Source organism: Hippocampus guttulatus, chromosome 3 (assembly GCF_054856545.1).
Source record: "Hippocampus guttulatus isolate MCC_2025c chromosome 3, RoL_Hgut_1.0, whole genome shotgun sequence".
Taxonomy (NCBI): Eukaryota; Metazoa; Chordata; class Actinopteri; order Syngnathiformes; family Syngnathidae; genus Hippocampus; species Hippocampus guttulatus.
Window position 1 is genome coordinate 6,960,432 of NC_141263.1, and position 27,726 is coordinate 6,988,157.

The 27,726-nt window shown below is 40.3% G+C and overlaps 1 protein-coding gene across 14 annotated transcripts in view; it reads right to left on the reverse strand.

Annotated features, from left to right (window-relative positions):
- Nucleotides 1-27,726, reverse strand: part of tjp1a (tight junction protein 1a) — a 123,393-nt gene that overhangs the window by 26,345 nt on the left and 69,322 nt on the right. For 7 of the 14 annotated variants that reach the window (XM_086106406.1, XM_086106396.1, XM_086106394.1 and 4 more), the window contains exons 3-9: nt 6,552-6,608; nt 5,074-5,198; nt 4,894-4,996; nt 3,623-3,950; nt 3,323-3,426; nt 1,683-1,851; nt 1,387-1,513 (exon numbers count right to left, since the gene is read on the reverse strand). In XM_086106406.1, the coding sequence (XP_085962532.1) occupies nt 1,387-1,513; nt 1,683-1,851; nt 3,323-3,426; nt 3,623-3,950; nt 4,894-4,996; nt 5,074-5,198; nt 6,552-6,608 (1,013 nt within the window). Of the gene's footprint in view, nt 1-1,386; nt 1,514-1,682; nt 1,852-3,322; nt 3,430-3,622; nt 3,951-4,893; nt 4,997-5,073; nt 5,199-6,551; nt 6,609-10,381; nt 10,514-27,726 lie in introns of those variants that run through there. The other 7 variants (XM_086106395.1, XM_086106398.1, XM_086106393.1 and 4 more) reach the window with 2 other exon arrangements.

The following is a 27,726-nucleotide window of genomic DNA, read 5'->3' on the forward strand; positions in this document are numbered from 1 at the left end:
TAAACATGATCCTTAATAAATTGACATTTTGATGTGTGTACCTGTTCAACCCAATAAAATGATCCGTCAAACTGCATGGCTTAGCTGGTCTATGTCTGGTGTCAACCTCTTGCTCTCTTACACTCCTCTCACGTGGAGTTGTATAGATGAGGCAGGGTGACCTTGAGAAAATACTTGCAGTTCGGAAGCACTTATCACGGGTCAAAAGTTTCCAGCGTTTTGACGAACCACTGCTTTTGCAAAATTGAAATGTATCGATCATTTGCAATGTGCAACACGATTTACCCTGACTGTTTTCCATTAGGAGATACTTCGCAGTGGCCTCGAAGTACACGATGCCGGGCAGACAGCACCGCCCTCCCTTGATAAAATACTCTACAGGTTTGAAATTAATGACCATTTTAGTTACTCTATCCTTTCTTGTCCCCTACTCATCTCATCTGCATGCTACAGGGCACTTTTGTCACACTTTTCTGTCCCACATAAGTCACCGGCCCAAAATAGGAGAGAAAAAAGAAAAGCACTTCTGCAAGCCTAACATTGGACTCAAGACTGGAAGAGTTTGGCTGTTTTCAAATTAACTTCTCGAAATACTGTGACCATAAACTGGCAACTGACAAGCATTTCTTGTTTCGGCCAGTTGGAGCATGGCTGATGGCTCCTTTACGAAAGTGACAAGCCTGTTTTACTCCCCAGTCTTGTTTTACTGTCTATCCACAAGCCTCCAAGAGCTGAGCCAACAAGATGTTTAATCTGTTGTTTTTCAATGTAAGGTTGAAATGCTGGGCGACACACACACACACATGCATGCACACGCTCGTATATAAAAATAATCACCTGATATATATAACAAAATCTCTTGGCGAGGATGATCGTATTTCTTTGTGTATCTTTTATACTCGCCAATGCAACCAAATAATTTATATTACAACAGTAAATATCATAAAAATGGTATGAGCAAGACTAATTAATCAAATATCAGATTTTTTTTTTACATTCAGTATGTGACTTAGCAAATATTTTGAATGTTTGGTTGTTTCTATGTTGGTTAAAATGGTTTCAAGGTTTTGGCAAGAAAATTCACTTTCAAACAGAGTCGGCGAGGAAACAAGAAGATGGATCAATGGGGCTTTCCTTCCCAAACTGAGGGAGGCATTTAAAAACGCATTGATCATTCCAGAGGGAGGTCAATGGTTTTTGCATGTCATGTTTTCAACTATTGATTGATGCATTCATGGTGGGCAGTCAGCACCCAAGCGCCGGGTGTGAAGATGCTACATATACTGCGTGTGTAGCAACGGCAGTGTGGATGTATCACAATGCATGTGGGACAGATATTTTGCACATCAGTTTAAATCAGTAAATCGCGAGTGATTGCGCCCGTACCTGCCATTGGTGATCTGCCGAGGTGAGAGCCGCAGATGGTCCGATGGCTCATTCCTGTCAGGTGACCGTCCCCGTCCACGGGAGCGATTGGAATGGTCTGATGTCAATGAATGTATTTCTGAAATGTCTGTGAAAGTCAAATCAAATGTTTCAGGAGCCCATGAAGTCCAAAAACAAGACATACACTGTATCTTTTTTTTATATGAAGTAGTAAGTGCGGAAATAAATACTTTGTCAATTGAGGCAATATATATCTAATCAGTCTCGTGTTGCATCTTTCAAGCCTCTTATCTCACCATCTCTATCGGAGTTATTGGCTGACGGAATGCTGTCATCTAGGTCAGGAATGTTCAGGAGCGTGGCTCGGTCATCTCTCTGAACAACCATTTTCAGCTTGCCCTTTGATCGCTCAATCAGCTTCTTGGCGTCTATCAATGATAGGTTCTCAGTAACTGTGCCATTGATCTGGTGCGGAAAATGGATGGATGCCCATTGAGAAATAGCATAATCATGTGCAGCGTTTACAACTGAGTCACCAAAGAATCATGAGAATAAAAGATACAATCAGCAACCCTACATACCTATTTATATATTAGAAATTGGAATCAACAAGTATCATAGAAACAACCACTTGCAACCAAGCATGCTCGACTTTTACTCAAAATTAATAGCTTTGTCATAATAGGATCTTATTCTATCCAATGACAAAAATATTTTAGTTGATGAATGTACATACACAAACATACCAACAAAATGTATTTCCCCCCTTAGAAGGCATGGAGCTATTTACACCAACATTATGCGATTATAAGACGTGATTTGAAGCCAAATTTCAATATTCACAACACTTACAATCACACATTCAAGTTGGCTATTTTCATACTCTTGATTACTTTTTTCTCCACTCAAGCACTTGATCACAGTGATAGGAGCTCATGCTCATGGCTTCAGAGTGTAGTGGAATAATTTGTGGATGCTACGGTCAAACCAAACACGAAATTGAACTGCAAGACGCACATCGCAACATGATAGCAAATCAATCGCAACACGACAGCCAATCAGCATCGAGAAACAGCGTGCACACAGAGTCCTGTGCAGGTAACTTGGAAAAAGAATGGAGGAATAAAATACTGATTGCGGTCTGTGGATAAGCAGAGCACAGCCAGCTTCCGGTTTTAAACACAATCACCAGCCACCTGATTGACGAGTGATGTTCATAAATTCCTTTTTCTGACAGAGGACGAAGCCCCTCCGCTTCTTCGCTGTCACATGTCATGGTATCTTGTCATTAAACTCCTGAGTGAAAAGTGAGGCGAGGCAATATTTCACCTTGGGTTTGACCGTAGCATCACTTGGACTACTTGGACTTAGTCAGGGAGGGACACCTGGACCGCAAGGCTAATTCTCAGTTTTCCACAGATTGGCTGTGGTGGATCCGCCTTCAATACCATTAAGTGCAGTATGCACACACGCAGTTGCACATTACATGAAGCTGCAGTCAAATCAGCCAATGCAGCGGGGGGAGAGCATTTCACACGCTGAATATATCAGAGACGGCGGAGTGTGACTATCACCAGAAAGAATCACTAGGTTTGTCATTTGTCTTTTTTTAAGAGCCACCCGGGGAGTCTGGATACTACTATTTACAGTATAAGGATGGCAACAGTGTGTCAACTAATATAAAATCTCAAATTTGCACTCCTCAAGACAAAGTGACTAACTTGAGAAACAAATGGAATGTGTGACAATCGATAATGAAGCATTGGTATCACTGTAAAAGCCACAAGGCCTCGTGGATCACAGTGGCACAATAGTTGGATTTTCATTTTCCATTAAAAAATAATAACGAACAATCTCAACTTCTTTCACCATTCATAATACTAGCAATGCAAATCTTTTAAAAACAACTACATGCAATCACACTTTAGTTTCTCACCTTCAGAACAACATCTCCCTCCTGGATGTTTCCATCCCTAGCAGCAAGGCTTTCGGGCGAGATATCCTTCACAAAGATATGGCTGGCTAACCGCAGTCCATATTCTGCTTTCGGTGTTGAAATACAAAACAAAAAGAATGTTAGCAGCAGCGAGCCAATAAAAGGCATGTTCACAGTTTATCATTCAGACTGAACACAGCAAATCTTTCTCACCGTATTTGGAGACAATGTTAGATTATGTTGTTCGTCTAACATTTTGTGTTGTGCCCCGTCATGTAGAGCCGACATTATGTTGCTCACCTTCATTTTTCCGCGACTTGACAAGTGTGACCTTGGAAGGCCTGCTAGGAGCAGAGGAGGCTTGTGAACGTCGATCAGAGCGTGGTGAAACGCTCCTTTCCCGTGAGGCACTGTGATCCCGTCTTCCACTGCTGCTGCGCTCACGATCGTGTCGTCGACTACTGCTCGTGCCTCCACTTGCGCCAGCATAGGCACTTTGGCCAGCACGACCACTGTGATGCTCATAGCCATCTTCCTCATCGCTGTCCTCTTCCTCATGCTCTGACATGGTCTCCCTGTCTCCTGGCCGAGAAACAGGGATCTGTACTTTCCTTTTCCTCCGAATAGTCTGAGAATTAAAAGATGGGAGTCGTAAGGGACACAAAGTAGCCGCTTTTCATACTCGGTATGTATCCCAGTAAAAGGGCACGTCAGCAGCATGACAGTGCAGACAGAATTTACTCGCTTGTCCTTCAGATACAACACATCAAAGTGGTTACAGTGCTTAGATAATTAAATGCATGGCGCCATCAGCAACAACTGCTTTCAATACAGAGGGGTGTGTGTGTGTGTGTGAGGCATGTGTTAAACTTCATACTCCCTTAAACATGGGCAGTGTAACAGAATAACAGACTTTAAATGCCGCCTTGAGGCAGCTGTACACTGAGCAATGTGATAAACTACACAAGACTGACTCTCGCACATCTACAAACAATCCCAAACCTGCTGCAAAAAACGAAATCCAATAAAATAAAATAAAAACTTGACCTCTGGCATTCTTAGGAGAAACAAGTTTTGAAAGTGAATCACAAACAACGTGCTAATATTGGAGTTGTAGCTCCATTTTGGCATCAGTGAAGAATATAGAGAGGAAAGTGGGGGAAGAAAGGAGAAAGTGGAACGAGCCTGCCTTTTTTTTGTATGACACAGCACTTTTCAATCTTGTCATGAGGTTTCAAATTGGCAATCACGCTTTTTTTGCAAATTTGTCCAGGATGCAAAATATTTGAAAGGCTTCTAGCAAAGATTTTGATTGACCATATACAGTATATCTGGGCTTTTGCATCGCGTTGTAGAGGCCATCATATTGTGCACTGTCATTTACTTACCATTTAATGTGGGAACGCAGCATAACTAGTTGCAGATAGTTGGCAACCCATGAAAACTAGCTGCATAACCGCAAACACATTGCTTATGTGGCGGAATAGTTAAATTGGGGTTGGTGGCTTTGTACAAAGGCAAGTATAAAAAGGCAGAAAAAGGGGTATGAAAAATCATCGTGTCAAACTTACTATCTTTGCATTTTTGCCACTCTTGCGCAGTTGTTGTACAGCATATGCATGCTCCACGTTGTCCATAGACACTGCATTCACCATAACCACACGGTCATTTTCTCTGAAAAATCAAACATGAAGATACTTAACACAGGGAAAGATATGCAGGTATGTTGAAGGAATCTCATGGAAACTTACTGCAGCAACCCCTCTGCTGGCCCTCCTTTTAAAACATCAGATATCACGATGGACGTCTCCCCACTTTGAAAATGCGGGTTGTCTCGCCCACCTGAGATGGCAATACCAAACCCAAATCCAGCAGCCTGCGCAGACAAATGTAAATCACAACATATTGATGTGGCATACTATGATGCTCTTTAAAATGCGTCAATACACTAGTTGTTACATCTAGCTCTTTAAATCTGTCCAATTGCAAGAAACATAAGCCAAATATATTTGTGGAGCATGTTTCCACCCACAACAGACAGCTCTACAGAAGCAGGCCATCTGATGTAAACTTGCATCCACAAAATCAGCAGAGAGCCATAAGGCAAGCAACTGCGCCCAACAACAGGCCGCTCCTTCAGCCTCACTAAAGCATCTACTAATTAGATTACAACAACCAGGCCAGTCTAGACCGGTACTCTAGTCAACTTGATCATGGGGCACAACAAGGTCAACTGAAAATATTTTCTAGCCTCAGCTTTGGAAATTACTATTTTCATTCATTCTGCAAATGTTTAAGATGCAGACGCAAAGCACTATTATTTCATTATCAGGCAAGGTGCGTTTCCTGTCTAATTCACGGCTGTGGCCTTTATTTTCCCGCAAACCCTTTTTTTCTATGAAATCCATTTTTGAAACATTGTATCCTGTCAAATTCGCGGTTTGGGAAAGGCTACTTTCTGTTTGAGCATGACTGTGCTCCAGTCCACAACGCAAGCTCCATTAATGTATACTCGGATGAGTTTGGTGTGAAAGATCTTGACTGCCCTGCACAGAGCGCACTGACCTCAACCCCACCCAACACTCTTGGAATGAACTAAAAATGAGATGGTAATGAGCCTGGCCCACTTGGCCAACGTCAGTGACCTCACATTTGGCTGAATGAACAAACATTTCCAACGACAAGCTTCAAAAATGCATCGAACGTATCTACAGAAGAGGGAAGGCTGTTATAGCTGCAAAAGCGGGACCAACTCCATATTTCCTGGGAGTCAAACACGTGCTCCAATACCTTGCTCAAACGTACCACCTGGGAGACTGATCAGTGGTTGATACTCATTTCGTTTCATAGGATTCGGAGGTGCGGTGAGTCTATGAAAATGAAATCTGACAAAAAGCAAGAGTGCCATACATGTCCCTCTTTGTTTTGAGCAGGAAGGAAGAGAAAAGTAGTAGTTAGGAAGTGGATGCTGATGTCTTTCTTCCTTTAGCTTTGTTTCCTGCCATCTGGACTCCTTGACTATTGTTCCAGCACCATACATCCTGCTCCTACAGCTGGTCCTCTCAGTACAAAGAGAGAAGACATTTGATTGGGTAGACGACATGTGGCAATGTAGAGGGAGATGTTCAGAACAAATGAGAACTACTTTGCAATTAGGACCCAAGATACGGGCACGGGGGACAATAGAGAAGAAATGGCAAAGTGAATTATAGGGCTGTAAAAAACCTACCCTGTGAAGGGTCACTGTGTGCTGTTCCCAGATAACTGTTTCCTCCATTGCTGCACTCTGCAACAGAAGAAAATACAAAGGAAATGTTCATTATGGCGTACAGTTGTTGAGAAGTTTAGACCAGGAAAAAAGCATAGCATAAAATCATCTAAAATAGCAAGACAAAATAGCTAATTACATAACATTGCATCAAAATCACATTCTTCACTTAATGTATTATCGTGCATGTCTGAGTTCAGTACAAATGTATGCCATGATTTTATCATAGCCATTATAAATTACATATCCATTTGACCAAAAAACCCAAACAATGCATGCAAAATATGGTATAACTGGCTGCAAAGCATTTTAAGATTCAGCAAGTAACCACTTATTCGTAATGGAAGATCGTGAACCTAGACAGCCACGAAAAAGTAAAAACAAACAGTCATAGGAAAGTAGGCAATGTCTTGCTTTTTTGCATGATTGGGAACCCACAACTCAGGCCACATGTAAGGTAAAAAGATTATGAATGACAGCAATGTGAGTAAAGCGCCACTCACGATCGAGTGAGATACAAGAAGCGGAGTTAACCTGCACATATTATTCTTGGCAGAATCACTTGAGAGAGCTGAAGCAAAGATTAACACGTTTAGCTGGTCGTCTATTGCCGTCATTCATGTTCACTATTCAGTTGCATCAACTGTCAACCCGGTTTCCCGTATGACTGCATGTTTCTTCAGCTTTCAAGCAGTTAAATTCAGAAAAGAGCCATTTTGCACTTAATGGCTTCTTTCCCATGGACCTAGAAGGTAATTATTAGGTCTGAAGCTAACTTTTTATGTCTCTTGCCTAATTGCATTATGTAATTTCTATATTGCTCGCTTCCAGCTAATGAAGCTCCGCTGCTGTCGGTTGTGTCTGCCTGGAGGGAGTGAGCTTACAGCTGTCTGCGGCAGAGTGCACATTAACTCCCACTTCCATAATCAGGCCTTCAAAACAACACATTGTGTGTGCGCTCTCTGCCCAACCCATCATTGGGATCATTTCCCACCCTTAATCAGCACATTATAGCTGCACAATCTGATCCATCATCTTCAGGCCCATACTCATTTACTGTCATTATCTTGCTCTTTTAATATTGTTTGGCTGCATCAAAATGTAATTGCAATGGGCAACAGATGGAAGGTCAGAAAGACTGATATATATGAACACATGCACATTCAAAAGGCGGTTTAAGCAGGAGACAGAATCCTCTTTTACAAGAAGAGTGTGCAACGCCCATTATCACGCCAACAGGGGCTACAATTAACCAAATGTACCTGAACTAAATGATGATGAAAAAGACACATTCCAATGCTAATTGAGCAACTGTTCCACTTTCTTAGCAAAACGTTGGAAGATGACACTGGACCACAGCACATTTTAATTAGAGATGGCCCGTAAAATATTTTTGACACCGATCTAAAAAAATTGCCTTTCCTTTTTTTTCGGGCAAACTTGGCTGTTGAGATATTGATCTATAAACATCTGTGCCATATGGATTTTACCATACATTGTAATTTATAGCATAAAACACCTGTTGCTTATCGCAAAATATATTTCTACATTAATTAATGCATCCATCCATTTTTGGAATGTGGGAGGAAAGTGGAGTACCCGGAGAAAACCCACGCAGGCCCGAGGAGAACATGAAAATTCCACACAGGGAGGCCAGAGCTGGAATTGAACCCGCTAACCACCGGACCACCAGGGCGCCCTTACTTAATACAGTACAGTGTTGTTTTATTTTTATTATTATTATGAAAACAAGAAAAAAAATTAAGCCAAGTTCGGAATCAATGTAAAAAAATAATCTAATCTAAAAATAACCTTGCATTTCAGAAAATTGTTGCCCTGTGTGTATTAGATAAAAAAAGGGGGAAGGACAACTCCTCTAGTGGGAAACTGCGACAACAGATCACAAATCATTTGTGTTATGTAACCAAATGCCCCCCCCCTTTCAAATTACAGTATAAGACATTTGGCAGAGAACAAAAATTACACTGCACTACTGTGTGTGACGTCTACTTAAGTTCGAGATACTCATCTCAGCGTTTCAGTCATCTGCAACAATGAATCAGTCGGCCCCATCTTATTGAAAACACAGTTAACCCTTTGACCCTCGTTTCTATGGTAGCCCTTTGTGGATGTTATTTATGTTCATAATTGGCACAAAGCTTGGTTGTCCCCCAAAACTATCCGACCCTCTCGAGTACCCCTCCCGTCTGCCACTTCAACTCTCACAGTAATGCTGTTATTGTACGAAGGGTTCTGACCCATTTAGCCACTGCTTCCGCAGACATTCCCGAACACATCCAGTTCTCGGAAGTGTTTTGTGATATATCCAGCCATCCGTTCACTCACTTATTCGTCCGACTGGCCAGACCCACCGTGGGGAACTACACATGAGAAACAACAGGGTGGTTGGGTCATGGAAATCGGGCAGATACGGATGTCCTTCGACTGTGGCTTGTGCTGTTACGCAGGGAAGTATGAAGAACTTGCTTTACTGATTACGCAAAGGAATGTATCAGTTGACACATTAGGGAAACACAGAGTATATGCAAGTGAAGACTCCCAAATAATTCAATCATTCAGAGATATAAATACACCGAAATTAGCAAGACAAGATAATAAATAAATAGATAAAAACCAGAACACACCGATAACTAAACAAATTCAAGATTCAAGCGGGCTCCGCCTGTCTCCTATACAAGTTTGAATATTTACTGAGTCCACAGCCTGCACTATCATTGAGCTTGTGATGGTAATTAGTCATTGCAATCTGAAATGATAATTAATAGGCTGGTTGATTGGGTAAGAGCTATAATCAGTAGCCTAAGCATGACCCCCAGTATCAGGGTGGAAATCTAACAAAAAAAAAACAAAACAAATAGAGTAATCAAGGCAAATTAGCATTTTGGCATTTATATTCCGAAACATTTCTCTTCAACAAGATGACAAATTCTGCAACAAAAGCAAGCTCAAAATGTGTCCGATTATAAAAGCATCTACTTTGTTATTTGAACATTACGGGTCACTATGGCAAAGAACACAAACCACTCATGTCTCATTTTCGATACAGAGAAAACATAAAATGACTAACGGGACAAGGTTCTTTTAAGTGACAGAATACTGCAGCATGAAACAATAGTGTACTTGATGTTGACCAAACTAGTGTATTTATACTTCCATATTAGTCAAGCTTGAACTATGGCCAACAAGGCTGGGGGGCTGGGAAACAAAGAGCAGCAATCAAAACACACATGACTGTGCGCACGCGCACACACACACACCATGATGTACAGGGTCTCTTTGTTCAAGCCTGCCTTGGCCTGGCCCTTGACACACAGTCCGATACAGTTGATAAAACCTCGCTCAGACTCTTCAAAGGCTAATCCGCTCATTTTGGGCATACTGATGAAGTGAATGGAACATTACTGATGATATGGACAATAATAATCTGGAGAAAGCCATGAAAGTCTGCACATATGTGAATCCGTTGTGAAGCCCACACAAAATAATGTCACCATCCTACAAAACCTCAAAAGAAAATCTATCCATTCTGCAATTAAGCAAAAAACTCAGCTGAAGAGCATCACCAAACATGTTAGCCAAAAACAGACACAGAAGTAAGTCACATATTCAGCTTGAAAGCAATGAAAACGCGAACTTGATTTTGACCACAGTCACCTGAGGGCAAATACACCCGAAACCAATGTATTCCTTTCACATCAGAGCAACCCTTTATAAAACAAACTGAAGGAAACTGCGGCTAACTCGCTGTTATCTAAATAGTTCCGACTCACCTTTCCAGCATCTTCCTAGCCGAACCACAGGAATGAATCAAAACAGCAGGAAAAATAAAAATCTGATCAATTAAAAACAATCACCCATATCTCTGCCATTCATTTGAATGGTGCAGTAAGCCAAAGTTATTACTTGCATTATTGGGTAGGATCAGAGCGTAAGCATTCTAGAGGGACAAAAGCGAGGTAAAACCCTTCCACTGCTCTAGATTAGTATTCTTGCAATCCTTGACAGCCTGGGGCAGGATGTAAGCAGGAACAGCCACAGCACCCACAGGAAAACACTCAGTTTCCTGTTTGCAGGAAACGGCTTCGGCCTCCACTGAAAAGTTTAAAATTCCTCCTTATATCGCTTACGGTCTTCGTCACTATTTGGAGGTCAAGTAGTCTTTTCCATAAGGATCATTAGCACACAAAAATGGCTGTTAAAAGATTTTTGCAGTGTAGTGGACACCTGGTTCTAAGTATGCAATACAACATTTTCAGACTAAAATTTAAACTGGCAACTACAAAAACTGCCACCCTGTACAAGCATCTTACGTGGCATTAGGCAGTATTAATACCCATGGTAATTGAATTTTTCGGTGTTCCTCCAACCACAGAATCATTTAGAGTATTGCACAGCACGATGATAATTATGGCTGAACATTTTTGAACATTTTTGATTTCTCAATATTGTGATTGCACTTTACTATGCACTTTTTTTTTCTCTTCACATGCTTTTTTTTTAAATGATGCAGAAGTGAAGCTTTTTCTTTATGATGCAGAAGTGAAGCATACAGTAACAGTTGTTGAGGTTTGAATCAACAATTACCAGCATGTTTCCTGGGCGTGACTGAGAGCTCAATGTGTGATGTATGTATGTGGAGTGCGCATGTGTAAGGGAGAGGCAGCCTGTCCGTGAGAAAAGTGCACAAGTGTGTGTGTGAAGCAGTGTGCAGCTTGAGTTGAGTTTAATGAACATTGAGAACGCGTGCCATAAATAAAGCCATCTTTGCCGTGCAAAGCACGGGTCTCCTCTCTGTTGTTTGCATGGCTACCACCATCGATGGCAACGGATGATGAGCATGCCTCTCAGAGATCAGGAACTCCAGTTCTGTAAATCTATCTCCTCTGCTTTTCCAGACCACTGTCACACAACCGAAGCTGGAAAAGGTATCAAACGCTTGCACTGCTGCATGATAAAGAAGACTGCACATTGTCACACAACAAAAGTGTGTGGCAGGCTTTTGTATAATGGGGGAAATCATCTACCGGTGTTTAGAGATGTTTTTATTTTTTTGCTTATTTGTTATAAAATACTTGGGAAGAGGACCTTGAACAAGAGTAACGGCATAGTAACATTGCAATTGCATTTCGATTCATCAACATCATTCAGAACTGTACTGACACCGGTGAGACGGACGGCCATTAAAATGAATTGGGGGGAGAAAAACAACCAAATTTTAAAAAAGAGATGATAGATGGATAGATGGATAGATAGATAGAACTGCAATATGCATTTTCCATGAAAAATGACGGAAAAAAGGGGGTGGAGGGGACAGAGTCCACGGGTGCCAACCTGCAAGTATGCGGCGGTCCATTGTATGCCCATTTTTATCACTAATGAGGCATATGACACTGGGGAGGGTAAAGGGAAAAACTGGGTCCAATTTAGGCATTTTCGACTCCCTTTTGTTGCCAGTGGGTGAGACATGAATGATTGTGTGTTGTGTTATTTTGAGGGGACGGCACAGCACAATTAGACTGTTAAACAAGCTGCAGATGGTACACTGACCACTCTATATTGCAGCAAAGTGTCATCTGAGAAGCCAGGACAGCACAAAAGATGAGCTATGACGTACCTACTCTCTTGATAAGTATGTCATTCCTCGACGCATATTTAACACTCAACACAGACCATTATTGTAGAAAGCTCTGATGGAGAGAGGCCATTTTTAGAAAAGGTTTTGTGACTGTGATGGGGGATAGAGGAAAGCCAGAACTGTGCATACACATGGTTGGGTAGATGAGGGCAAATCGCCAATAGGCAGATGACAATGATGATGATGATGATGATGCTGCTGCTGCTGAGCCTATGTACTGATGCAGCGCTGTGCTGGCATGCTTTAATATGCTTGAGTTAATTAGTCTCAAACAGCAGCTCTACTCTGTCATACATCTCTATGAAAAACACCACAAGGACCCCCTTCAGCAGAACAAACAGATAAGCACATTTACACACCGTTGACTGAAAACTATCTGACAAAGAGTGACTGCTGGACTGGTGAGGCTACGAAATAAATACGAAACCTATAATCCAGGTTTTTGGATTAAAACGTTAATCTGAGCCATGCTTTCCTCTGAAGATTATTGCCACTGCCGCTGCTGCTGTCTCATGACAGCAGACGCAGGGAAATAAATAGAAGGACGGACGGATGGACTGAGGGCTTGCTGGATGCAAAACGGGAGACGACTGTCAGGACTGTGTATCCGATTCTTTCAGTGCACTGCCACATTCATGAAGACATGCCTCAGTCTCAGCGGCATGCCAACCATTTGAGGAAGAACATGTTGTTCTCACCCTCAAATACAGCTGGGCGATAAGGTTTAAAATACAATCTCAAATTTTTAGATTTTTTTTCTCACCATTTTTTTTTTTACACTTCACTTTTTGAAAAAGCAAATGACAACGATTTTATTCAAAATAAGTTGTGTTTTATGAGGAAAACCTTATTTAGTTCTCCTGATGCCAAACAAGTTGTGAAACAACTCTTTCAATTTATACACAAAAGAGAAATATTTGTTTAGTACTGATAAATACGTGCTCCGAGCCACTGTCCCTTTGAGTCAGAACACGTAGGCTACGTTTTAAAAATAAATTAAATGAATAATGCTCTTAAAAAGATAACATTCTAAATGCTCAACAATGTAATATAAAATGACTGCTTTTGCTACGTAGAATGAGGTACGTCTTTGGCAATGGCTCAGATGTAAGAGTAGGTCGTCCAGAAAGCACATAGTCCATTGTTCAATTCCTGCTTTGTCCAAGTCATATGTCATCTTGTCCTTGACCCTCCTTGCCTCCAGTGCCACTCATACTGGTGTACAGCTGGCAGCCATGTTTCCGTCAGCCTGCCCCAGGGCAGTTGTGGCTACAGATCATAGTTTACCGCCACCAGAGTGTGAATGCGTGAAGCATGAATAATGTATTCATTGTGAGCGCATTGAGTGTCCGATTGTTCAGAAAAGCGGCATATAAATCTGATGCATTATTGTTGGTTGGCAAGATTTGCTGTGGCTCAAACTGATACTGATATGCAAAACGATTGAAAATGTTTCTCTAATGTCTGTTTTTGAAAGGCTTTAGAGAATCAGGATTTGGGAGCTGGTCACACAGTTTAAAAAAAACATACAAAAAATAATAACCGATCCAATCAGAAAATGGACAAATCTATTTCAAGAACTTCATTTACTGTAGAGTTGATCCCCACTGGGTAATGGCACAAGCCCTGCCCACAAATAGTTGCACGTCACTGACAACAATTGAAATGCCCTGGAAAAAAATCAACAAACCCTAAAAATTTGAAAAAAATGGAACTCTGCACTATGAGTCTGGCGTGATAACCAGACTTCAACTACAAATATATTCATAGTTGAAGTCAACATCTGCTTTGCAAATAATATCCGGAGATCTTTGTAACACTCCTATAATATTTGCTCTCTCTCTCAGGTGCAGACTTTGAGGAAAAAAGTATAAATAAATATTCCTATAGAGCGCAGTTGTGTTAAGTGCAGATGACTGCAAATAGCTTGCGTATCTCCTGACCAGAGACATAGATAGGCTTTTTTCCATCTCATACGCAGCTTATCCAGCAGCAAAGTCATCCCAACTCAACCGCACTAATTGTTCCATGCCAACAGAGGCAAAGTGCTCAGAATAAAAAGAAAAGGGCACAACACTTTCAGTTGATTTAGCTTAAAGGGGACTTATTATGGACTTTTCTTCCCTTGCATACAAATAGTTGTCTCTAGTGCCTGCCCAGCCAATCACTCAAAGTATGAAATTACGCGATACAGAAGTAAATCTCTTGCTTTGCACCTATTTCGGAAAGTGTGTTATCGAGATATTCTGACATTTACTATGCATGCATAATGTCTGACACAACACTCGACACAATGCATGCATAATGTGCAACATACAATACACCAATGACTTAATTGGTGTATTGTATGTTGCACATACAGCACATTTGACAACAGTTGTACTTGATACTGTAGTTTTGTTTCGCAAAAAGATTGACAGTGATTCAAGTTATTTGCAATCTATTTCGACATGAACATGAATGCAATTAATAATTCCAGTGACTTTTAATTTACGAGTAACATAAATTCCTTCCATAAAAGAGGCACATATGTACGCTTGCAGTTATCAATTATGTATAAAATAAGATTGCATATTTTGCTCAAATGCATAGTACAGTGGAACTCCTCTAAGATAAGATAAGATAAGATAAGAAAACCTTTATTAGTCTCGCAATGGAGAAATTCCCAATTCACAGCAGCAAAGTTATGAAAGGAAGAAGTAGAACAACAAAATATAGGAGCTGCTGGAAAGGCAGCCACTCTCGCGGCGCCATTTTGAAGTCAAAATAAAAGTAAATAAAAATAATACAACACAACACATAGGACAGACAGTCGTGCAATCTTCACCAATTTTCTGCATACACTTTGTCTGAAGCAGTTATAGATGAAAGAGGAGAGGATCAAAGTGTCCTTTCTCCAGTGGATCAGAGACGTCATGCTGAAAATGTGCACACGTCTGCTACAAGCCAAGTTTTGAAAGCAAACACGAAGCTGTAGCGTCCATTGACGAAAAGAGATTAGTTCACTTCTCCTGTCCCATGTAATCCGCTTCAAACTCCAAGCCGCGACTCCCAGCTCCAAATCCGCATCGGCGCTCCGCGCTAACGCTCCTTTCTTTTCATCGTCGGCTCCTCAAGACTTACATCCATCCAGCCGCAGACCGTTCAACAGCACCGATCTCTCCGCTGAACAAAGCGGGGCTGTGAAAAATGCTGCCCATTACAGGCGCAAGACACAAGCGCCCTGGGACTGTCCAGCAACGACAGTCAAATGGCGCCGACATTCCTCCCAGTCAAAAACAGTGCTGGTATACCCATGCTGCCGAGAAGGCGTAACCACCAAGCACAGAGTCTCCTCCTTGATGAATGTCGTGGCCAAAAAATGCTGAAAAAAGTCCACATCAGGTCCACACGACGTAACAACAAACACAAAGTGACAAAACAAACACAAAAACAACTCGGGCGCCATCTTGACTTCAAAGTCTACAACGAAATCATGTTTGCAGCAAGAAATTTTTCACCACAGGGGGTTTTTCACTGTAGCAAATTTGATCTCAGATGTAAACACGCACACACAAATGTAAGTGTACTCTTTATTCCAATAGTGCATAAATATGAGCATACACTTATTTGACGCTTCATATAGTCAGTGTAGAAAGAAAAAAAGGGAAAGAAATTACGAAATTTACGATCAGCATTCACTTTCACTGACATCAATTTCTTGGATAATGTCTTTTATTTTGCTTCTTCCGTCTTTGATTTGGATCACTTTTACCCTCTCTTCCAGCGTCAGAGCTCTTCTTGTCTTAGCTGCTTAACATCCAAAGGTCCGTTTTGTAGCCATTTTAGCAATGCAACCTTCTTGCTGCATCTGAAACGAACAATAACAAATATTTCCTGGACTACTGCGCATGTGTAAACCAGTGTGGTGGCTGCTGTTGCCGTTTCCGAACAAAGCAAAAGAGGTCGCTGTTGGACTTTTCTTCTGTTGGATTAGACTGTGTTGTAGTGAATCTCATCGCAAGGCAAGAGCAGAGAAAAAGATTTCGTATCACGCAACAGTTTTTTTTTTCGTTGTATGGAGGGCAGGAAAGTGGGAATGGTGTTAATGCATTAAGATTTTTTCACACTAGGGGGTATTTTCGCCCATGTAGGTTTCGTTGTAGAGGAGTTTCATTGTACTTCATTGTGTTAAAAAAAAGAAAGAAAGAAAGCACAACCAGGGAAACTGTTCACGTTGCAGCGTCTTGTTATTTTTTCCAGAGCTGTAGTTGAAGTTCTACAGGCCAAGACGCACAACAGATTTTGAGGGCCCCTGGCACATTAGATGGACATAGCAACACACATACACACACATGCTGAAATATGATTGGACCATAAAAATAATTGAGGAAATAAATACATGTGAACATCCAGCAAAGTATTGCGACTACGAAACATAACCGGACTGTCCGGACTGAATACTTGGTGAGAGTACGCACTCATTCCTTTGACTGCCGCAGATGGCCGAAGTGGGCGAGTTTGAGGCGACCAAGGAGATGCTTCTGGACTACGCCAGACGCTGCTACAAAATCATGGACGAGGAGACACACGACAAAGTTCAGACCCTGAAGAAAAGTCACAAGCTGCTGCCTATCTCCTACCGCTTCAGGAACTGAGGCGCCCCTCAGCCAAAGTTGACCCTTTGACTAGAAGAAAAATGTGGACTTCGATGGACTTCCACGTGTTGCGTGAAGCTACTTTATTTATCCATTTATTTATTTTTCTACTTTATTCAACATTTCTGGATGCAAGTCCCAGTTAAATGATAAGAAGTGACCTCAGTTCTTTTGAGATCCATTTTATTTACGCCTTCGAGTTTACACGGCATGTACATTTGGAAGTTGGATTGCCAAACATGTTGCACGCTCTTTAAGTTGTCATTGTCGTCTGTTCTGGTCATTGCCATCATGTTGGGCAATAAAAAGTTGACATTTTTGCAACAAGTTACCTCGACTGTTTCATTATGTGTTGATTTTGACGAAATTTCAATTCAAACTGAAACGTTTCAAGTATACGCAACTGGATTGGCTTGCTGGATGTTGGTTAAATGGAAAATTGGCTCGTGCCTGGTTTCCCCGGCGTTGACCTCTTGTGCTAAATGCTGATGATGTTCGACAAATATTTTTTTTTGTTTTTTCTTTTGAAAGATAAATACATTTGATTTCGACGCAAATTCATGTAGGGTTACAAATTCGAACTCCGATGGCACAGCTGTATTTTACTTCCATTCCTAAAGCGCTGGTCCGTTGCCAAGGACAGTAGTACAGTGCCCACCCTAGAAAAAAAGGTACTTCTGTAACTTTGCCGCTTACTGAATTTTCTGAACATTTAGAATCGGCAAATTCAAACTGACTAACACTATTTTTGGTTCCTGTTTCCCAAATGCACTTTTGATTTAGTGAAACTCCCCACTTCACATCAACAGAGTTCCTTGGCAATAAGGTGGCGCCAGCAGTCCTGGATGGTTCGACTAAACGCCAGACCGGAATGTTGACGGAGAAAAACTTACACACGTTTGGGTCAAGCTGTAAATTGTATTATTTCACACATTTGCATGGACACCCCATCTGCTGATGGTTTGCGTTGTTCCTTACAAACGTAAGTCTACCCTTTATTTTTATTTCAATAGTGCATAAGTATGAGCATACACTTATATTTGATGCTTCATATAGTCAGTGTAGAAAGAAATTGCGAAATTTACGATCAGCATTCACTTTTACTTACCGGTACATCAATTTCTTGGATAATGTCTTTGATTTTGATCACTTTTACCCTCTCTTCCAGCGTCAGAGCTCTTGTTGTCTTAGCTGCTTGACATCCAAAGGTCCGTTTTGTAGCCATTTTAGCAATGCAACGTTCTTGCTGCGTCTGAAACGAACAATTAACAAATACTTCCTGGACTACTGCGCATGTGTAAACCAGTGTATTGGTTGCTGTTGCCGTTTCCAAACAAAGCAGTAGAGGTCGCTGTTGGATTAGACTTCGTTGTAGTGAATCTCGTCGCAAGGCAAGAGCAGAGGAAAAAATATTTCGTATAACACAACAGGGTTTTTTTTCGTTGTATGGGGGGCAGGAAAGTGGGAATGGTGTTAATGCATGAAGATGTTTTCACACTAGGGGGTATTTTCGCCCATGCAGGTTTCGTTGTAGAGGAGTTTCACTGTACATCAAATCTTAAACGGAAAACTACTATGATTATTGCTTTTTAGAGCATTTTTCATGATCATTGCATTACGCATTATCGATGGAAAAAGCACACCACCTTCGGCATGGGGGGGTTGAACCTCAATATTACCACTAATCGGATATCAGATGGTGTTTCATTCACAATAGTGTGGCATCTCACACGCTCGTGGGAAGATGTCAGTATCGCCATGGATCATAAATTATATGTTGGGGGCAGAGATTACTTGGTGACTGGTCTTAAGTCTGCGCAGACTCAAGACACAGCGGGCAAATCACACATCCATCTGTGCTACGAACACAAACCACAATGGACACCTGCTTCAAGGAGCACGTATGTGATGAGATCTGTCAATATTTCTATCCAACATTAGTAACAAACAATAAACACAGGGGCTGTTTGATTGTAATTCTGTTGTTGCCACAATTTAATTGACACATTTTCATGTAAAACAAACCCTTCAATAACGGTTACGCTAGCCAGTTTATTGCTACTATCTCAATGTTTAATTTCACGAATGCCATCCCCACAATAGACATCAAATACAGTAGCAACCAGTGATATGAATGTGCAATATTAATTCATTTTAATTTCATTTCATTTGCAAAATCATTAATACTATATCCGATTGCCATCAGGTCTTATTTCAGTAGACATCTGCATGCATGCACGCTGATAGCATTTCACAGCACATGGTAGAAATACAAACACTCGACACAATGACTGATTCTTAGATTCTACGTTCACACTGCAGGGCGTGATACCCAAGTCAGTTTTTGTTTTTTGTTAAATCTCATCTTACGATGCATTCATTCAAATTACAAACACAATTTTTATTTGTTATGTGACACGCACGTACACAAAGCAGCGACGTGCCCAAACAACGTGGTAGTGTTTATGAAAGTAAACACTGTGCCACGCGTCATCTGAATGATGACTGTTTTTTCCCGGTCAAGTTTTCTTTTTATTACTTTCCTTTACTTCCTGCCAAAATGTCTATTATCTGTTTATATATTCAGTAAACAAACAAAAAAGACACAGTTCTGCTTTAATGTCACACATTTACATCTGCTTCTGATGCACCGCTGCACATAAAGACATTGCAGTAAACACCTCACTTAATAACTAAACTGTGATGAGACATGTCATCGATGGAAAAATGAATACGATCAACCATCTTTAGGCTTTTCCAGGTTTACAAGATGTTGCACCTCATAGCCATTCCAATCAAAGGCCCATGTCTTGGTATTATGCCTGAAGGATGTAAAACCCCAACCAAAACGGCAACATTAAAGTACAATGTGTGCATTTTGTTGCACAAGCTTTTCATATCAAATGATTTCTGGAACTCTCAATTAGACGATTACACCTAACGACACTCTGCCGGAGCAAATGTGTGTCTCTCTCTCTTTTGAGCTTGAAGGATGCCTTCTCTAATGGCATTTTGAGATCCTTTTACAGACGATCAATGGGATATACTGTATTTTTGGTCAAGGCTCTTCGGAATAGTCCAATGTTTTCTTCGAAGCAAATCTTGGGTATTTTTAGCTGAGGTCATTATCCTGTTGGAGAACCCATGATCTGCAGCTAAGAACAAGCTTTCTGACACTGTGAAGCACATTATGCTCCGTATTGATACAGTACTATTGATATTTCACTACATCCTGGCACATACTGCATGCAGACACACTGAGCCAAATGCAGCAAAGCAGCTCTAGAACTAACCGCCTTCATGTCACAATAGAGACTGTTCTTGTCTTTGTGCATGTGCAATGATCAAATTGTTGGTACCCTTATGTTAAACAAGGAAACCCCAAAATGGTCACCCAAATAAACTTGGAAGTGTTTAACTGGAAATTGACAAAATGCATACTGACAAGCCACAAAGCATCGGAGACCGTATATTTTGGACGGAATGTTAATTTTCCGTAAATATAAGTTTCAGGGTATTTCAATGACCACTGATTTTTTTTCTTTATCTTTTTAACGCCATGTCCCAATGTCCATGCATGTATAACACTGATTTACCACTGATGGCAATTATACCCTGTGGGTGGATCGATTGGAAAGTTCACTTGATGGTAGTGGACACTACGTGCAAGCCAGGCAGAGTTATAACCAGCCCCAGAACTCAAACCTTTGTATTCATCTTATCTACACATACACCCAAGACCCCCCCCCCCCCCGCCCCTCACACACACACACACACACACACACACACACACACACACACATACACACACACTTTGGAATGCGTAGATAAGGATACGTGGCCCAACTCTGCCAGTTTCGCATTCAAAACAGCCTCCGTCACCATTCCCTCATTACACTTATTTATATAGTACAAGTACTTCCTACTTTTGTTATTTCTACTCTGATTGATTTTGCCAATGAGTCAATAAATATAACTGAGCAACAAAACTGTACTGTACTAATTAAATCTATTGGAGGGGTATAACTGTTCACATGAAGAGTTTGAGTATCTTGAATGAAAGCAATGGTTCCAAATGAGACTGTATCTGTGACCCACAAGACTAACTGTGCCACAAGAACACAGGCATTATTAAAAAGTGGTGATTCAGAAAGGGGGCTTTCGGTCAGCTTCAACTCTACGTACATGGACCAAAATTTGCTACTACTGGCAAGCGATAGGTTAACGCATATTGTCTTGATAGATCATTGTAACAAATGCGGTATTAATAATACCCAAACAGGCAGGCATTCAAAATACTGGGTCAAGAATACACAATAACAACATTCCATTCAATTTTCAAGTTGCACATAATCTTACCAACGTGTAAATCTGAACCAATAGTTGACAGTCGCAGGGCGGCATGAAACAAGAGCCCAAGCCCACTCAATGGCATTCCCAAGCCCTCTGAGGACTTTGCTACAATAAACATGTTGTGGGACAGAATCTATAGTGAATTAATGAGTTACTGTTGGACTGGTCTTTTTCCTAAGCACTTATATAGAAACGTAATTACAAATTCCCAAAGAGTCAATTGTGATTGGGGGAAAGGAGGGGGTGAGTGTTGCATTCTTCATATAGCGGAGACGAGTGACAAAGTAATCATCAAGAGCAGACAAATTGTTGAGAATCTACATTAAAGGCTCTCATTATTTTCGACTGGCAAAAATTCGGTGAGCATATCTACAGTGTGTGCAGCGGAGCCACTTGCACAAGATGGATAATGTGACTGTTGGATGGTAATGTAAATTCTTTCATTGAAAGTAAAATAACAGTTATGCAATGATAAATCCTCTGGATCAGTGGTTCTTAACCTTGTTTTAGGTCTCGAACCCAGCCAGTTCATTAGTGGAAAAATAAAGATTTGATTTTTTTACAAATTCAAAACATTAAAAAAACACATTTGTTAAAAAAAAAAAGTCAATAAAATTACATTGATGTACTATCACGACAGTCACATGGTCCTTGAATCATATCCCACCTCATGCAACGAGACATGCATCCAACCATCTTTTGTTGGAGTGATATGCACCCCTTATATAGTTTTTGCTAATCGGCACAGCCTGATTACCCATTCCCACCACTAAACAACAGTCTAATAATAAACTGAACAGAAACCTCAGTAACTGAACTCAAAACAGTGTGGGTGTGTTTTGTAAAGGCATGTAGAGCAACAAGCCTTGGGATGAATCTGTTCCATCTTCTTTCTCTCTTCCCTAACCAGCTGAGCCATGGCAAACCCAAATCACCCTCCATGGATCCACAGTCTCTCTCTGTCTCACACACACAAAACACCCAGTGTCAAATCCCTTATGCCTGGAATAGGACTGATAAATCCCTGTAGAGACCTACCCTGCCCTGCACTGCCCTGCCAAAAAGGCCAGCTTGGAGTGTCCTAGCTTTGCTAGAATGGGCGTCTGATGTGGCGCAACGAGACTACCAAGACAGGTTACATAATATTTCCACAAAGCTTTTGCGCAGCAGAGTGAAAATGGATGAATTATACATTGCTAAAACCAAACCTTTTTCCGATTTAAATTAAAGCATAAGCACTCACGTTATACAATACGAGAGACTCTCGGGCCTTTCTAAAGCGATCATAACTCTTAGTTGGAAACAACTCCGTCAGTATATCGTCTGTGTCGGGCTGAAACCCTAGATGGTGGTCAATTTCATTTTCTTTTTCATAAATCAATAGAATTGGTCTATCACACTGTTATTTCACAGATTTGAAGCTATTATCATTTACTGAATTGAGGGATTTTTTTTCGATTTGAGTTGATAATGTCCGAGAGGTGTCAATGCTTAAGGTAATACAAGTTAATAGTTCAAGACCCAACCATCCATATACAAATTGTGTTTTTCAACAGTAGTCCCGAAAAGCATTTATTATTCTATATGGACCACTGAAAATAGACAAGTGCGCAATCTCTGTCGCCAAATTGCATTGTGTGTCCTTGGCACCTCAGTGAATATGGGAATGATTTGAATTGAAAGCCGTCCATTGTCCTTTAGTAATAGTTAAGTTAAATGATCATCAATTTGGCAACGTACACATCCAGACTTTAATTTATACGTCTTTAACCTGACCTGACCCGCACGCCACCTTCTGTGTACAGTGTGACACAAAATTAGAAGGCCTTCACTCTATGTCCCGATAGGACCTTAAAACATGCACTCCTGATGTGCGACAGGAAGAAATTTTTACATAAGCATATGGTCGCACTTTCGAGCGCCGGGGCACATCAGAGATGTCATATTCACAAGACCTTTCTCCCTTGATTTCTTTTTCTGGGAGATGCTAAAAGAGAAAGTGTACTCGATGAAGATCGCAGATTTAAACCAAATGAGAGAACGCATGACTAGGTGATGTGCTGAAACTGACGACAATGCAGATCTATTAACTTTATTGTCAAAAGAGCTGTATGTGCAACATACAGCACAGATGAAATTTATTCCCTCTCAACCAGACAACAACCATCAACATCCATCACGTTCACCTGAATTTTGCAAAGCGTATCAAAATTATGCATTGAAAATTATGGAAATCATGTTGAAAATATTTGTCAACACAAGAAGAATGTGGGGGTTTTTTCTATCATGTTTTTTTTTTCCTTTCATGTACCCAGACTTTATGGACACCCTGTACATTGGCGCAATAGTTTTTGCTACCAGACATCTAGCTGATATTTTTAAAAAGAATATGTAAGCATTTACATTAAACTGTTACATATAGTTGTTCTTTATACAGAACAATCACAGCGGCAGGTTAATTTAATGTGACAATGTGAAAGTTTATTACTTGTGTATATTTATGGTGACGATTGTTCACGTATATGAAGCCCTTTATCTCAGGGGTTTGTGTAACAGTAATGTTTTGTTCCATAAAAAGAATCAGCTTAGTCTAATGATATGGTAAGTTATTGAATAATAAGAGAACTTGTTTTATTTCACTTTATTCATGCCACAAATTCACAGAACTAGCCTGTTCTGATATCAATGATATGGTTTTGTATTTTGGAATCAGTAAAGCCGAGTTGGTTTTAAAATAAAATCCAATGAAACAACACGCAATTGGGTTTATTTGGACTTAACTTTCATTCGAATGAGTTTATTTAGAGAAAAGATATTGTTACCGTATCAACTAAAAAAGTCATCCATCACATTTTGAGGCCTTATATTCATCATATAGGTTAAAAAAAAACATTTCGGTGCACCCTCTACCAGCCATATTTGAGTGCAGTTAGCCATGACATCAAGTATTTATGTGACTACACCCTTGGCGTGGGGAGGCGAGGGTACCGTCTGTTTCCCCGCAATCTTGCTTTGTGCGATGCTCATGCTTGGCACACAGCACACATATCGCAGCCCAATTTACACAAAAAACATTCATTAATATAACACTTCCGGGAAGATGTCATTTTTCAGGTTGTAGGGATAGCTTGATGGCTAACTGCACATTGCAGTGGTATAAATGGACCAAGGTATTATCAATAAGGAAGTGGCAATTGCGTCGAATTGCCAAAGATGAAATGAGGGTCCTGAGTACTTATATAGTGGGAAGGGGTGGCTCATGCTCTTGGTTGCATCGCGTTTTAGCCTTACCCGAAAAAAATCTGTACTAAATTGTTCAGTCTTTACATGTTTTCAACACTGATCTTAAGATAATTTTAGAAAACCTTTATTTGTCTCACAATGGAGAGATTCGCAATAAGAGCAGCAAAATTTGGAGGGAAGAAAGTAGAAAAGAAAATGAAGTATTTGTATGAACAAAATAAATTTAAAAAATATTTTTCATGTATTAAAATAAAAAAAGTAATGAAAAAGTAATTCTACCAAGTATTTTGATGACGATTGATTCCATTACAGTATTTCATACATATACTGACTTTACACGTTTACTGGGTTTCATCGACCAAGAAAAATAGAATGTTGCTCAGTCCTATTTTACAACTTCATAGTACTATGCTTAACAATTAATAGTTGACCCTGTATGATTGTGCATTTCGATTTATTTTGAACAAAGGCTAACACTCAGTGGGTTGTAGTTTTGTTTTGCACTTACGTTAATTTGTTATCTTGTGGTATCAGTTACTTGATATCGGTATCAGAAACATTGCCATCTTATTGCTAACACTCAATGGAAAAGTCCATTGACAAGGAAGCAAAAGTTCGCTTAAGAGGTTACGGGAAGGATTTACATTCCATCCATTCATCCATGATCTGAATACAAAAATCCACACAGAAATGCCATAGTAACACATACAAACAGGTAACATGACCATATTGACAGACGTACTTTATTCCTCATCTATGAAAATGAGTTCAAAAGTTCAATCGCAACTTTCTTCTTCTACTCTTTTTATCTTGAAGCATTTATCTTCCATCCATGCATGCATGCATGACACCACAATGCTCCTAGGATGCCAAGGCATGCAGAGCAGGAACAGCTGGTTGATTTTAACGTATTGTGAAATTAGTATTTATTACTAATGTATTTACTGTTTGTTCTTTTAAGTTTTTGTATATTTGATGGCTGACTGCTGGTATTTTAATAAATATGTTTTGAAATCAATAGAAAATAATGCTTATTAATTGTGATTTTAATATTAATCAAAACAATCATCCCTGAATAGAATGGGGCTGACCTATGAGTGACCACTGTACTTTGAACATGTGAAGAGCAATAGTACAGTGAATACAGGAAAAAAAAAAGAGTTTTGGGCAGAGGTAGATGTTTTAAGATACGACATGTGACTCAAATTATAGCTCATGCTTGACACCTTGACTCCGTTTTGTCCATTCACGCCTGCAATAACCCCTCCTCATTCGGTCCCTTAGAAAGTATTCTGTTTTTCTTCTTTTCCCCTCACACAGCAGTAACACTTGCCTCATCATCTGTTTTTGTACTATTGGTTGTGACAAATCAGCTCATTTATGCTGTAGTGTCACGACACCGTTAACACTAGTTCAGAATTCAGAACACAACGGGTGAAAACAGGTGAACAAGTCAACAAACTGAAGCCCAATGAAAGAAACTGCCGCAAGCCGTTGTTTTCAATATGGACCATAGAACGCCACCTCATCCATAGTGACAGTTTACACCTGGCCACCTTGAGGCGCCGGTCAACGTCCAACCATGGCCTCCGAGATGCATAGAGTATATCAGAATCAGAATCATATTGTTTGTTTTCACATAAATTTAGATTGTAAGGTCAGAGGTACGGTGTTCCTTGTAGGAATTTGGATTCTAAAGGCATGGTTCCTCAAAACAATTTGAAAGCTAAACCCTAATCTGGTTTGCGTTTCCACCAAGGGTGTTTTCTGGATGGTGCACGCTGCGTCAGCTATGTAAATAGTGTGACATCATACCAGCAGGACACAATGTAGCTGAAGTGAAACAAAGGGCAAAGATAGGACTACGTGCAGCATTTACGGGTTGTGCCGCTTTCCATGGAGCTGTTTATTATAAGAACACAAGCTTTTTTCAAGATAACACAGTCTTTCCCTCTCAATTCCTGTTGTTACACGAGTGAAGATTCTTGCTTAACAAAGCACAGAACCTCTCGCTTCATCCCACGAGAAGGGGACCAAGTGGCAAGGTGCAAATCCATTTTTCAGGTAACGGAGGAATTTTGATCATACAAATGCACAAAACCAAACCAACCCAACAAAACTCGAGTGTTGGATTAAAAGACAACCCGGAAGGACGCCTTTCAAAGCGAAACGCGTACCAAGTCTACTTTTGTCAACATGTAAAATATTTTGGAACAACAACAGCCTCATGCTACTTATACAATAATATAACCTGACACGTAACATGAAACACGGACAGTCATGCAATCTTAACCACTTTTTCTGTATACACTTTGTTGTTTGAAGCTTTATAGATGAAAGGGGACAGAATCAAAGTGTCCTTTTGACATAAAAATATGACATAGTTGAGATAACCACCACTGATGACCTCCACTTTAAACAGATTTGATGGTGACCTAAGCAAATGGTTAAAGATTTGTTCTGTACTGTAAAATCAGTTTAAAACATGCAATGAGAGTGATTAGCTGCTAATCGAGCTGTCACAAGATGATTTGGTTCATTTGAAATATGCATATTCATTTTACACAGAAACAAAAGAAACATTTTGGATTCTAGCACTTGTGATATTTTTTGGGTTTTTAGTGCCCTGGTGTAGATGTATGAAGATCAGGCCACAGCAAATAACAATAAATACATTAATCACTATTGATTCGTTTTAATTTTTGGTTTAAAATTCCACGCGAATAGCTAGGGTTGAATATACTGTAATGGAGAAAAAAAGTGCATGTATGACAAATGAGACAATCATTTCTCAATGTTGGCCGCATCTGCTGTGACTCTGACCTAGAACAAAACAACACGCTATGCTCTATTCTTCCTTGCACTTGGCCTTATAATTATGTTTCCCTCCTTCAGTGATGTAAATAGTGAAGTGTAATTATCAAAGCAAAGCAGCGGCTGTCCTTGCCTCTCACTATGCAACACTAATTACCCCCACGTTCTCCATTGAAAAGCATTCCCCACTCATTTCAATCTGTCTGTTTCAAACAGAAGCCTGTCGACGCGAAGATCCTCGAAATAACATTTACAGTACTCTCTTTTTGCATCCATGACAGTGAACAGGAATGGATTGAGGTCAGTTGTAAAGTACAGTATTGCTGGTTAAAAAAAAAGGAAAAGTAAAGAAAGTTTAATGCCATGCTCTTGGATGATTAAGTGTTTACAAGTGAGTTGGGCAATAACACCTAGCAAAATTATTTTACTCTTT